The 13,051-nt window shown below is 46.0% G+C and overlaps 1 protein-coding gene across 2 annotated transcripts in view; it reads left to right on the top strand.

Moving 5' to 3' along the window:
• The first annotated feature begins 480 nt into the window (after positions 1-480).
• The window catches only part of ATP2C1 (ATPase secretory pathway Ca2+ transporting 1), a 132,132-nt gene continuing 119,561 nt past the window's right edge, over positions 481-13,051 (top strand). The window contains exon 1 of one of the 2 annotated variants that reach the window (XM_008266005.4): positions 481-1,488. In XM_008266005.4, coding sequence (XP_008264227.2) covers positions 1,381-1,488 — 108 coding nt within the window. In that variant the 5' untranslated portion in view covers positions 481-1,380. Of the gene's footprint in view, positions 1,489-5,252; positions 5,411-13,051 lie in introns of those variants that run through there. The other variant, XM_070072820.1, reaches the window with a different exon arrangement.

Genomic DNA, 13,051 nt, shown 5'->3' with positions numbered 1-13,051 from the left:
GGTCTGGAGGATCACCTTGCCAGTGGGCTCCATGCCAGCCTGACAGATGGCCCCGGGCGGCTTGCAGCCCAGCCTACTTTAGGATGTCAAGTGTGTTCCCGGGGAGCGGGTGCCACCTCTAGGAGCGGCAGGCAGACTGTGCAGGGGGACGGCATGGGCTGCAACGTGGTTTCCCCAGCTCTATGTGGCCCCCTGGTCCGCATCTGCAGAGGCAAAGGCCAGCTCTCTCCTTCCACCCTGAAGCAAAGCTCTGGGTTTAGTCTCTGCGCATCTAGTCTGTGACATGACTCACAGAAGTGAGCAAGTGTTCCTTTCAAATGAACCAGCTACTGCGATGTTAAAAGGGGTAATAAAATAGCCAAGCCTATCTGGGGACCTAGTTTTAGAAGCCCTCTGACCTCTATTGAGGTTTAAGTAAATGAACTTTCAGATTTTATAACTCCATGTCCTCTAAGGCCACAGACTTCTTTTCAGTTTTTTTTTTTTTTTCCTTTTTAATTTTCTTCTTTTTTTAAAAGCAGGGATCTTTTGCAGAATAGTTAGAAAGTAAAGATACAACGTTTCTCTTGCTTACATTCAGAATAAAGCCTGGGGAAATTTGATGCTTCTGAGTTCAGCCTGTGGATTGGAGATAAGAATTCAAGGAAAGAAGGCTTTTAACTTAGTGCAGTATCTATTTGCAGCTATTGTAATGTAAGCTATCTGGTCACCAGGCATATTGCATAATGTATCACAATGTAAACCAATCAGCTTCAGTACTGCTGTCCAATTCCTTAATAACAAAGAAAGGCAAGGTAATTTGTTAGATTTTTTTAGAACTCCCCCTAAAACAATGCTTCTTGTGGCTGAATGAATCAACACTCTCTAGGGCCAGCTGAGTGTTGTCATGTGTGCTTGGGAGGATAAGAAATCTAAAAGGAAACTGGAAAAACCACATGTCATGCCCTCTTTAAGAACTAGAAAAACTGTCAGAAGAATTAAAATTAAACCTCACGAGAGTCTGTGGGTATGGAAAGTCACCAGCTAGCTAATATTAACATAGCTCGCAACGGAACGCTGGTGCTAGAAATAGGACAGTGGCATCAGTACCGGTAGGTGATTTGCATTCGGAGGCCCGGCCCCTGAATTCCTCCTGGCTCCTTTGCCTTTGGGCACGGCGTTTCTGGACGCTTCTAGGCAGCACTCACACTGGGCTGTCTACTTTCACCAGGAACTCTACTCAAGAGAGGAAGCTGCAAGGAGAGGAGCATTTGCCGTGCTTGCAGGGAAGTGCTCCAGCTACAAACAAATCTTCAAGCATCTGAGAAATCTCCAAGTTTCTGGGTTTCCTATGGTTGCTAGCCAAGAGGGGCAGGCAAGGACCCTTCTGCTTTCCTCGCTATGGATCATTTGCTGCCTCCATCTAAATTCTCGTATTTCAAGAAACACCCTCTCCACGCAATTAGGAGGTATTTCTCCGTGCTGAGAAGCCAGAGAGCTGAAGACCAGGTACCTTTGTTTCTGTCGTCTTTAATGTCAGCGGCCGCTCTTTCTGGGTGTTGCCTTTGCCTCCTTTAGCGAATTGGTTTCTGCTCACCGGCTCGTGCGTGAGTGCAGTCAGCTGCTGCTGTTACCTCTTCAGAGCCAGCAGTGAGAAGGGCAGGCAGGCAGGCAGGCAGGCTTGCAACAGGGATTAACTTGTATCTGGAGCATTGGGATTCTGAGATTCTGCAAGGAAACCGTGTGCTTTTCTTTCTTCTGAATAGTTGGACTAAACTACTTTATCAGAGTTATATGTTGGATTCCTTGGTAATTTTCGAATGTCTCAAATATAACTTTTGAAGCTATTAATATCTCAACAAAGAAAGTATCAGGCCCTAGCAGTGTACTAGTCTTCTTGTGTCTATTTATGGTTATGTTATTATCACTAGGATTTGCAAAATAAAACAGAAACATTTTGTAGACTGTCATACCCTTGGGCAGATCAGTAATGGGCTGTAGGATCTTTCAGAAGTAGTTGGTCATTTTTCCAATATGTAGGGTAAGAGAATAACACAGTTTTCATTCTTTTTAGACAATTAAAGTTATGATTTCTTGTAGGAGACAAGCATGTGGGTATAGAAACATTTGAGTAACTGTTAAAATGATTACTAGTTCTTTAAAATCATGCCTTCATTTTAGTGCCTAACGTTTATATCATCCGATCTTTACAATTTATGAAAAAGGCATTTCTGAAAGTTGCTTTTGGGGATTGTACCTAACTGTTAGGATAAAAAGCAATATCTGATCTATTTAAATCCAGTGGTTCGTGTAGGAGGGAGTAAGGCAGTGGTTATACACACTTAAAGGACAAATGCATAGCTCACAGAATACTAAAACAGTCATCAATCGTTTGTGTATTGTGTTTGTTGCAAGAAGTGCGAGACCGTGTAGGAGATATTACCAGTGTCCTGGTTTTTTCTTTCTCTCCTGTGTGCTATGAGGTGACCCACATAATCAAACACTTCCAGGAAATGAAAGCAAAGATCAGCAGCCGGAAAATCCTCTAATGATGGGTTTCCCAAAAACTCCAGGCATAATTTGCAAAATGAAAATCATTATGACTGAGAGGCCACTGCTTTTATGCCCCCACTCGAATGATTTCAGGAGAGCTGGAAATCCAAGCAGACTGGGGGAGTTGGTTGCTCCAGTTTGGCTCTTTCTTAGTTGAGATGTCACATGGCAGAGAAATCTGCTGTTTCCAGGGCTCAGCATGCCCTGGTTGTGAAGTGGTCAGCCAGGGAGTGAGTGACAGTGCTCTGAGTTTTCTGTTTGCCATGTGAGCAGCTTCACAGTCCTCTTCCAGTCTCATTCATTTAGGGACAGAGTGCTTTTTATTTTCCTTTTCTCAGTATTATGAGTTCAGAGACACGGCTCTATTGCTTGTACAGGTCTGTGGGGGTTTTAAAGTGGTACAAAATAAGAGCAGAAGTATATTCTAATTGAACTTGGAAACCTCTGACTTGGACTGGGTAGCTGGTCCCCCTCCCCAGTTAACAACCATCTGGGTTGACCTGGGAACAGGCATCACATGGAGTGCTTAACTTCCCATGTAAATTAATGGAGAGAGAAAGAAAAACAGCATATTTGATTCCTTTGTAAAACCAATTACAGCCCTGCAGACCTACTGTCTCACATAATTAGAGAAATTAGGTCAGCATCAATCACGGCTAACCTTGGAAAGCTTGTTGGAAAGTTTTAGAGGAGGCTAATAGTGTTTGCAATGTTAGGGCCTGCACATTTGTTGTGTCTAATCCTAATATTCCTATAAAACACACCCTCATTATGAAGTGGAGGATTGAAGTTTAGAGACTTTAAGAGAGCTTGCCCAAGGCCACCCAGCTAGAAAGTGCTAAAGAACTGAGCTCCCGTCTCATGTTTTGAAAGTTTTATCCATTTTATCATGCGTGGGCCTCCAAGCAATGTAGTGATAGCAATGCTTGAAGCTGCTAATTTTTCTCCTAGAATTTCCAAACCTTCAGATAGTCATATATCTCTGTTGTAATTCTCTTTGTAAGTGTTTACCATCTAAATAATTAACTCCTCAAGATTTTTCTATACTTTGTATTTATTTCATCATCCTTATTAAACTTATTTATTCAGAAAATTTCCATGTCACTACTTGAAGTGGAAAACCCTTGCTATTTGCCTTCAGTAGAAGAATAAATTTAATAAAGGCAAAATAGTATTAAATTCTAGCTATATATTGTTAGCTGTAAAACCTCTGGGACTGAAAGCTGCTCATTTGCTCAGAAGGAAAATTTGCTTTCAAGAGAGGTGTTTAGAACATGGTAGTGGCCAACTGAGAAACTCTACTGGGTGAAGATGGGAGAGAATTAACAGGTAGACAGCGTTCACAACCCCAAGTGATTTGCTGCCATTGCACAAAGCATCTTCATGCCACTTATAACCTCTTGCCCTGCACAGCACCGCCACTCCCCAGCAGTGTTCTGCTCCACATCCTTGAGGAAGATGGTCCTAGGCATGCCATCTGCTTCTCTACTTCTGTGCACTCCTACCTAGAGTGCCTTCCTTTGCCTCTGACTTGTCCACCTGGAACTCCCTACGCCTCAAGACTCAGGTTGTACGGGCTCCATGAGAACGCTTTCTCTGGTTCTCCTGGAAAGAGTGAAGCAAGCCCCGTGTGCAGTCCTGCTTCTGCCAGGTTTCTCCATCAATCAACGCAAAAGCTCAAAACTGGAAACCAGAGGTGATCATGTCATCTCCTTCTTATCTACCTCTCCTTCCCCATAGTTTAGTCAGACGGGGATAACTCTACTTTTAATGTAATTATTGAATTCCTACACACCCTGCACACCTCGCTACACCATCCCCTGTGGCTTGGACTGCTGCAGTAGCCTTCTAATCTTCATCCCTGCATTCACCCTTGCCACCCTACACTTCACGTTCCTTCTAGCAGTCAGACTTTTCTTCTTTAAATGAAAATCTTATTTCACCCCAATGCAGGAAACATGATTACTTTTGTTTGCTATTTCAGTCTCAGTGCCAATCGAAAATCTAGCCAGCACTGCGGCTCACTAGGCTAATCCTCCACCTGCGGTGCTGGCACCCCGGGTTCTAGTCCCGGTTGGGGCACCAGATTCTGTCCCGGTTGTTCCTCTTCCAGGCCAGCTCTCTGCTGTGACCCGGGAAGGCAGTGGAGGATGGCCCAAGTGCTTGGGCCCTGCACCCCATGGGAGACCAGGAGGAAGCACCGGGCTCCTGGCTTGGATTCGAGCAGCGCGCCAGCTGTAGCAGCCATTTGGGGGGGTGAACCAACAGAAGGAAGACCTTTCTCTCTGTCTCTCTGTTTCTCTCACTGTCTAACTCTGCCTGTCAAAAAAAAAAAAAAACAAAAAAAAAACTAGCACATAAGTGATATATTTATGTAATTGAATGAAGGGGACTTTATAATTACTAAAGAAGCTGTGTGGCCAGCAGGTTTCCAAGGACTAAGACACTCTTTTGCAGGTGAGGACAAGAGATAGTGAAAATTGGGGTTAATCTCCTAAGTAAGCCGAAGCTGGTAAAATCTATGGGGAATTCGGTGGAGGCTATTACTTTTCGGGTGTGGAGCTAGTGTCAGAGCTTAAGAGATTTGCCCAAGGTAACACAGCTGATCTGTGTCAGGGATTAGAATTTAGTTTGTGAACTCACAGCTCGGGGCTCTTCCCACGATGTACTGAGAGTCTCTGAGCAGAGGTGTAGAAAAGGGCCACATGCCCAGCAAGTGAGGGAAAGGGGCCGGCCGTACAGACAAGAGCCACTTTCTCCGGGCCTTGTCCCTCAACACCTGCTTCCCTGCAGCAACCTCAGCAGTCTCTCTCCTGCATGTCCCTGCCGAAGGAACGCGGGTGAGTGGTCAGAAAACACAGACCGGCCAAATGTACAGGTGAGGATTCGGGATGATGCGTGCCTAGCGTGTCCTGGCTCTTTGGAATAGAAAGACTTCTTTCTGAGTAGGAAGTGCCATGGAGGAGCTGACCTGATGAGTCTTGTCTATTTAAACAGTAAAGCTGCTTAAAGTGAGGGGAGTGATCTTTGAAACCAGAGGGCATGTACTGTAGCTACGTTTTAATTATGGATTAGAATCAAATTTTGTTTTGGAGGCTTTTCTAAGGTTTCTCTTCAACGGCTTAGGAAAATATTTCTGGTTTGAAGAGGATCACTGCATTCTTATTTCCTGCTTTGTTTCTTGATGAATGCTAATCTCAAGGTTGGACTGTTAACTAAATATGTGAGTTTAATTTGAACTTTAGAAACTTGGTTCTTCATTTTGGCTCTTATCTCGGCTCTGAATAGCACTATAAAAATGAGAGATCCTCCCTTCCAAAAGAGGGAACTCATGTTGAGATTTGGAAAACCAATACAGGTTCAGGGTTGCTGGTGTAGGCTCTGTCTTTTCAGGTGAAGCGATAGACATTTCCCCACAGCTCAGTTTAAGAAATATTCACAGTTTTTCACTCCCTTCTGTGAGTTGGCTATATCTTAAGGGTAGACGAGAGTCATCATTTTTTTTTTAAGATTTTCATTTATTTATTTGAAGGCAGAGTTATAGAGAAGAGGCAGAGGCAGTGAGAGAGAGAGAGAGAGAGAGAGGGAGGGAGGTCTTCCATCTGCAGGTTCACTCCCCAGATGGCTGTAATTGCTGGAGCTGGGCCGATCTGAAGCCAGGAGATTCTTCCAGGTCTCCCACATGGGTGTAGGGGCCCAAGGACTTGGGCCATCTTCATTGCTTTCCCAGGCCATAACAGAGAGCTGGATCAGAAGTGGAGCAACCGGGTCTCAAACCGGCGCCCTATGGGATGACGGCACTGCAGGTTGCTGCTTTACTCAATATGCCACAGTGCCAGCCCCAGAGTCATCCATTTTTTAAAAGTCTTTTTAAAAAGTCATGAAATGAGGCTGGCACTGTGGCATAGTGGGTAAAGCTGCCGCCAGCAGTGCTGGCATCCCATAGAGAGCCGGTTCAAGACCCAGCAGCTCTCTACTATGACATGGGAAAGCAGTAGAGGATGGCCCAAGTCCTTGGGTCCCTGCACCCAAATGGGAGACATGAAAGAAACTCCTGGCTCCTGGCTTTGGATCAGCACAGCTTGGGCCATTACAGCCAATTTGGGAGTGAACCAGTAGATGGAAGACCTCTCTCTCTCTGCTCTCCTTCTCTCTCTGTACTTTTGACTTTCAAATAAATAAATAAATCTTTAAAAAAAAAGTCATGAAATTCTACTGATAGTTCAAATGATATCTGAGGGGAAACCAAAAGTATTTGTACTGTGTCCTAGTGCTGGATGGAGTGGGAGGAAAAGATTTTCCACGCCAAACTTAAGATACGGGGCAGAGACTGCACACCACTCCGGTGGAGGCATTTGTGTAATTATATAGCGGTAACATTGACAGTTAAATTGCTGTGATAATATAAAGCTGTACCTTGATAGTTCTGGTGATTACATATGACATTAAAGTTGAACTATTTTATCCTGGCAATTACAACAGACTCCTCTGTCTGAGGTAAGAACATTTAAAAAGCTGCGTTTTTACCAAAAAAAAAAAAAATAGTGATTTTACCAGTGATATTTCCTTTAACCTATAAGATTCCTGGGGTGGGGGTCGAGGGAGTGGCTGGCACTGATAGCTTGCAAGATTAATGGTTTTTTGGTCATTAGTCACACCCTTCCCTTTCCCCAAAAATGTCTTCTCTGAGAAGATGGCACCACCATCACCCATCCTGTTCTCTCCAGGCAGAGAGAGGCCTGGGCGTCTCCCTGGGTACTTCCGCTCTCTAACTCAGTATCTCCTCAGTCACCAAGGGTTGCAGTCAGTGTCTCTCCCCCTTTTGTACCAACCTGACCCAGGAGACCTTCGTGACTGCCTGTCTGAAGCACTGTAACAGCCCCCTCATTGCTCTCCCTGTGTTCACTGCACAACAAGAGAAACCATCAACGACAGACCTGAGCACACCACGCCCCAGCCCCACACTGCTAAGTGTGAATTGGCTTCTGCTTGTTTTGTGTGGTCTGACTGGGGTTGCCCTGAACTTCCCCTGTGTCCTCTGCACTCTCACTACCTCCTCTTTCCTTGCTGCTTCCAGCCAGGGCCTTTGTTCCAGTTGTCCTTTACCCTCCCTTTAGTAATAGATGCCCTTCCTTCAGATCTTAATTATTTTTTTTAATTAATTTATTTATTTGAAAGGCACAGTTACAGAGAGGCAGGGAGAAAGAGAGAGAGAGAGAGAGGGAGAAGGAGAGAAAGAGAGAGAGAGGGAGGTCTTCTATGCGATGGTTCACTCCCCAGATGGCCACAATGGCTGGAGCTGCGCCCATCGAAGCCAGGAGCCAGGAGCCGGGTCTCCCACACAGGTGCAGGGGCCCAAGGACTTGGGCCATCTTCTACTGCTTTCCCAGGCCATAGCAGAGAGCTGGATCAGAAGTGGAGCAGCCGGGACTCGAACTGGCGCCCATATGGGATGCTGGCTCTAGAGGCAGTGGCTTTATGTTCTACGCCACAGCACTGATCCCAGATCTTAATTCTGTGTCAACCCTTCTAGGGCAAATTTTCCTGACTTTCCCACCTTGGTCCCATCTTATATACTTTGAAGGCACTGTATGTCTGCTTTGCTATACTTATCCTAGTAGCTGTTTTGCATCCTGGTACATCTGGGTGACTAGCACAGTGCCTGTCAGATGGAAGGTTGTGGAATGGGTGAATGGAGGAGAAAGGTGTGGAATTCATTCCACCCCAAGATGGAAATGCTTGAAAGAATCCAGAATGGTGGACTCTGCAAGGAAGAGACTTCACATGTGGTTGTTTTTTTGCTTCCTAAGGATCATGCGATTAATTTGTAAGGAAAGATGTGTCTGGGAGATTCCAGAGGAAATAACCATGACTAATGAGTAGAATTGCAGGGAGCGCTGTGACATTTATTAGCAGAAAAATAGACTGTCTGAAAATGAGAGGTGAAGGAATAGATTATGATCTGCGGAGTGCGGTGGTATGTGACTCCCCTCCCCAACACTCCCACCCCCACTCCTCGAGCCTGGCCCCAGCCTTGAGGGAGGTTGTAGCAAGGAGTGGTTTCTGCAGCACTGAATGGCTTCTCAGGCCCCTCCAGTCCTGAGGTCCTAATCCCAGTGGGCAAGAGAGATGGACTGTCGGAGAGCTTACTAAAAACAGAGGGGTCATCGTTTAGAATCCGCCTGTTTTGTTGGATGGGTGCTGAAGAGTCCACAGTCTGGGCATGTCACTCTGGAGCCTGAGAATCAAACGTCTTCGGAGGTGCAGGGAGCATGCAGTCCTGGCAGTGAAAGGAAATACAGCCTCCTCCAGCGAAGGCCTCGGGTGGAACGCTTGTCTGCCGGAGCCCGGCTTCTCCAAGCCTCATCGACCGTGGAACTGCTTCCATCCATGCTTGTATGGGCTTTATGACCCCCTGCAGGTTAAGGGTATGTAACTAAGTGTAGTTTACACAGTCACTGACGGATGGGGCACTCAGACATTGCAGGTTATCTTGTGGCGTTGCGGTTGTTTTTGTTTTTTTCCTACCATGGTGCTTGTACTTGCGAATTTTTCCCCCTGCAGTTAATGCTGCAAGTTTGCAGTTTAGTGTGGTCCCTTTGGAAAATGCTCAATCCTTGTCATGCATATCATCACAGCTGGGAAGTGTCAGGCATGCCTGGACTCTTGGCTCACTTCTGAGCAACTTCTAATGTCCTCCTCTGCTCTCTCGAATTGCTCTAGTGTACGGTGCTCAGGTGCCTTTGTGAAATAAGCACTCAATCAAGTGCTAAACCCTTTTTTGTGTGAAACACATTGTTCTGTTCATACAGGCTCCTAAATTTGCTATCCATCCCATTTAAAAAAAAGATTTATTTATTTATTTGAAAGGCACAGTTACAGAGAGGCAGAGGCAGAGGCGAGGCAGAAGCAAGGCAGAGAGAGAGAGAGAGAGGTCTTCAATCTACTACTTCCAGGTCTCCCACATGCGTACAGGGGCCCAAGGACTTGGGCCATCTTCTGCTGCTTTCCCAGGCCATAGCTGGATCAGAAGTGGAATAGCTGGGACTTGAACCAGCGCCCATATGGGATGCTGGCACTTCAGGTGGTGGCTTTACCCACTACGTCATAGTGCCAGCCCCGCTATGCATCCTACTTTTTAGAAAGTTCATCGACAGCACTTTATTTGCTAACTTTTGTTCAGAATGCAAGATGACATATTTTCACACCTTGTACAGACAGTTCCATGTCTTGACAGAAAAAGAAATGAACTTCTCACATATGTTGTACTGTTCATAATTTGCTATAAAGAGGACAGCAAAACATTGAAATTATTTCTTTCATGCTCATCTTTTTTTTTAAAGATTTATTTATTTATTTGAAAGTCAGAATTACACAGAGAGAAGGAGAGGCAAAGAAGGGGGGGGGTGTCTTCCATCTGCTTGTCCACTCCCCAGTTGGCCACAACTGACGGAGCTATGCCGATCCAAAGGAAGGAGCCAGGAGCTTCTTCCAGGTCTCCCACATGGGTGTAAGGGCCCAAGGGCTTGGGCCATCTTCTACTGCTTTCCCAGGCCACAGAAGAGAGCTGGATGGGAAATAGAGCAGCTGGGACTCGAACTGGCACCCATATGGGATGCTGGCATTGCAGGTGGAGGCTTTACCAGCCACGCCACAGCGTCAGCCCCAGCAGTGCTGGCCCTATCCCTATTTTATAGATGAGAAAACTGCGGTTTGAAGAGGTTAAATAAGTTGGCACGTAGCTCATCAGCAGTGACTGAGCTTTTAGCACCAGGTTTCTGTTTCACTCCAAAGCCTGATCAGTCCCTCACACAGAGATGCCCCCAGGTAGGAATGCTGTCTCTGCTTCTCACTGCTTCCTTTCTTTTCTTCTTTCCTTGACATCAGATCTTCTTTCGTTTATCAAGGGCAAAGAGGTTAAAAATAAAACTATAAGAACTATTGTGTTGGGAAGACACCTTAAATTTTTTTTTTCTGGGGCTGATGCTGTGGTGTGGCTGGTAAAACCTCCGCCTGAAGCTCCGGCATCCCATATGGGCACCGGTTCAAGTCCCGGCTGCTCCAGTTCTGATCCAGCTCTCTGCTGTGGCCTGGGAAAGCAGTAGAAGATGGCCCAAGTCCTTGGACCCTTGCTCCCATGTGGGAGACCTGGAAGAAGCTCCTGGCTCCTGGCTTCGGATCAGCTCAGCTCTGGGGAGTGAACCAGCAGATGGAAGACTTTCTCTCTCTGCCCCTCCTTCTCTCTCTGTAACTCTTTCAAGTAAATAAATAAATCTTTAAAATTTTTTTCTTTTTCTTTTTGAAATAAGGAATATAGGTTGAGATGAAAGCTTTTCAGAGACTTACAAGTTTTATTCAATTTGGGGGGAGGGAGAAAGAATATGAAATCTGCATGAGGGTTCTGTAGGGAGGCAGGATCAACAGGAGATAGGCGCAGGCGGGCGCACACACACACACACACACACACACACACACACACGGAGAGAAAGAGAGCTTTATTATGGAAATTGGCTCAGTCCCTGAGCTGCCCTCTGCAAGCCCAGGTCTGATTCACTGCAAATGCGATGTCTGGAGCCTGAGAGCAGGAGGAGTCAGCTGCCTGGCTCAAAGCCAGGACGTTTGCCCTCCCTCTGCCTTTTGCTCTCTTCAGTCCTCAGTATATTGGACGGTGCCTGCCCACATTGGAGAGGGTGGCTCAGTGATTCAGAGGCTGATCGCTTCCCCAAACAACCTCGCAGACACAGTGAGAAATAAGGTTTGACCAGCTCTCTGGCCAACCCTTGGTCCACTCTGAGTGACACATGAAATTAACCCTCACCAAAGGGCAAAGATTAGTTACAAGGTGAACATTTATTTAGAATGGAACAAGAAATCACCATAAATCACAAATTTGGCTGATTGAATACCACAAACATCACAAAATCATACAAATGAGGGTTTTTACCTGTCAACTGATAAACCCTACAATGCTTTGTTCCTACATTTTGGGAGCCACAGGCTTTTTAATCTTCTCCTCACATGACAATATTTTTCCCCTAAAGATCTATTTTTTATTAATTTGAAAGGCAGGGTTACAGAGAGAGAGAGAGAGAGAGAGAGATTGATTCTCTATCCACTTGTTCATTCTCCAGATGGCCGCAATGGGTGGGGCTGTACCAGGTCAAAGCCAGGAGCCTGGAGCTTCTTCTGGGTCTCTCACATGGGTACAGGGGCCCAAGCACCTGGGAAGTCCTCTGCTGCTTTCCCAGGTGCATTAGGAGGGAGCTGGATTGGAAGTGGAGCCACTGGGATTGAAGCCAAGGCCCATGTGGGACGTCAGTGGCATTGCAGCCTGCGGCCTAATCTCCACCACAACATCGCCAACAGCGTTTTTCTAATATTCTCCAAAGAGATAATAGAAAGACAATTCAGGTGCCCCTCTGCACCCTTAGCACACATTTGCTTTTTGCTAGAGTCTTGGAAGTTTCCACGGACAAGCAGATGGCTCCATTTGTTCTTTGCTGTCCACATACAACATACTGTGTACTACAGTCTATGTGTATATCCAGATTTCAGGCTCAACAACTTAGTGCAGGAAGTAGGAATATTCCTGGATGTCATTTCTCTACCAGGACACTTAGTGAGAAGCATACACAGACACGGCTACAAACTTTATAAATGCACAAAATCCGGATGAAATCTAAACATATCCACACTTGAACTTCCTGTTGCCTGTGAGCAGGCCTGCCCATGTGCAGGAATGTTGCTATGATTATGAAAACACTGAACTCATCTTCTGAGAAAGAGAACATTTTTCATTATCGTCATTTTTTACAGTGCTTCAAGGAGAAAGGGGCAGGGCACACAAAAGCTTAAATCAATCTCCCCTTTCAGAAAGCGGTTGGGGAGTTTATGGAGTTAGGATAAATGGGATGTAACTGGGCAAAGCAAAGTGATGGAACGTGAGAGGTACAGAGAGGAGGAGTGAGAAGAATCCTTTGAGCCTTTGCCTGAACAACTTGTGCCTTTACATACATTGCATATTCAAAGATGGCCATTGAAACCTCTTTGGAGGTGTGTCACTCATGAACCCTGGGGAAACTCTTGTTGGTGTCAGCTGATCTGCACAGGCTCCAGGTATGAGGTTGGCGGCAGTAAGTTCTTTCTGGTTTTATTGGGAACCTTAAAAGGACAGCTTGGCAGATTTTTAGCGAGGACCATTGTGGGGAGCAAACCGGACTGGACTGAGTTACTGGAATTAAGACTTATTCTATGCATCTGCTCTCCCACAATATGGCGCTGGGAGAGAAGTAAACAGCTTCCGCACAGCTGCCTCCAGTTCAGCTAATAAACTGTAGGACTTGCTCCTGATTGGAGGAGAGCAGCGTACTCGGCGTGTGGGCAGCCGAGTTGGGATTGGCGGAGGAGGACTATAAAGGAGGAGAGAGACGGCATGCACCAGGAACATCTATGGGGAACATCTAAGGGAACACCTGTGCAGCCCCCGAGAAGAGCCGGCCGGCGGTGTGCCGCTCCCCTG

This window comes from Oryctolagus cuniculus, chromosome 4 (genome assembly GCF_964237555.1).
Source record: "Oryctolagus cuniculus chromosome 4, mOryCun1.1, whole genome shotgun sequence".
Taxonomy (NCBI): domain Eukaryota; kingdom Metazoa; phylum Chordata; class Mammalia; order Lagomorpha; family Leporidae; genus Oryctolagus; species Oryctolagus cuniculus.
The sequence above is the reverse complement of the archived record's forward strand: the minus strand, read 5'-3'. Positions and strand labels throughout refer to the sequence as shown.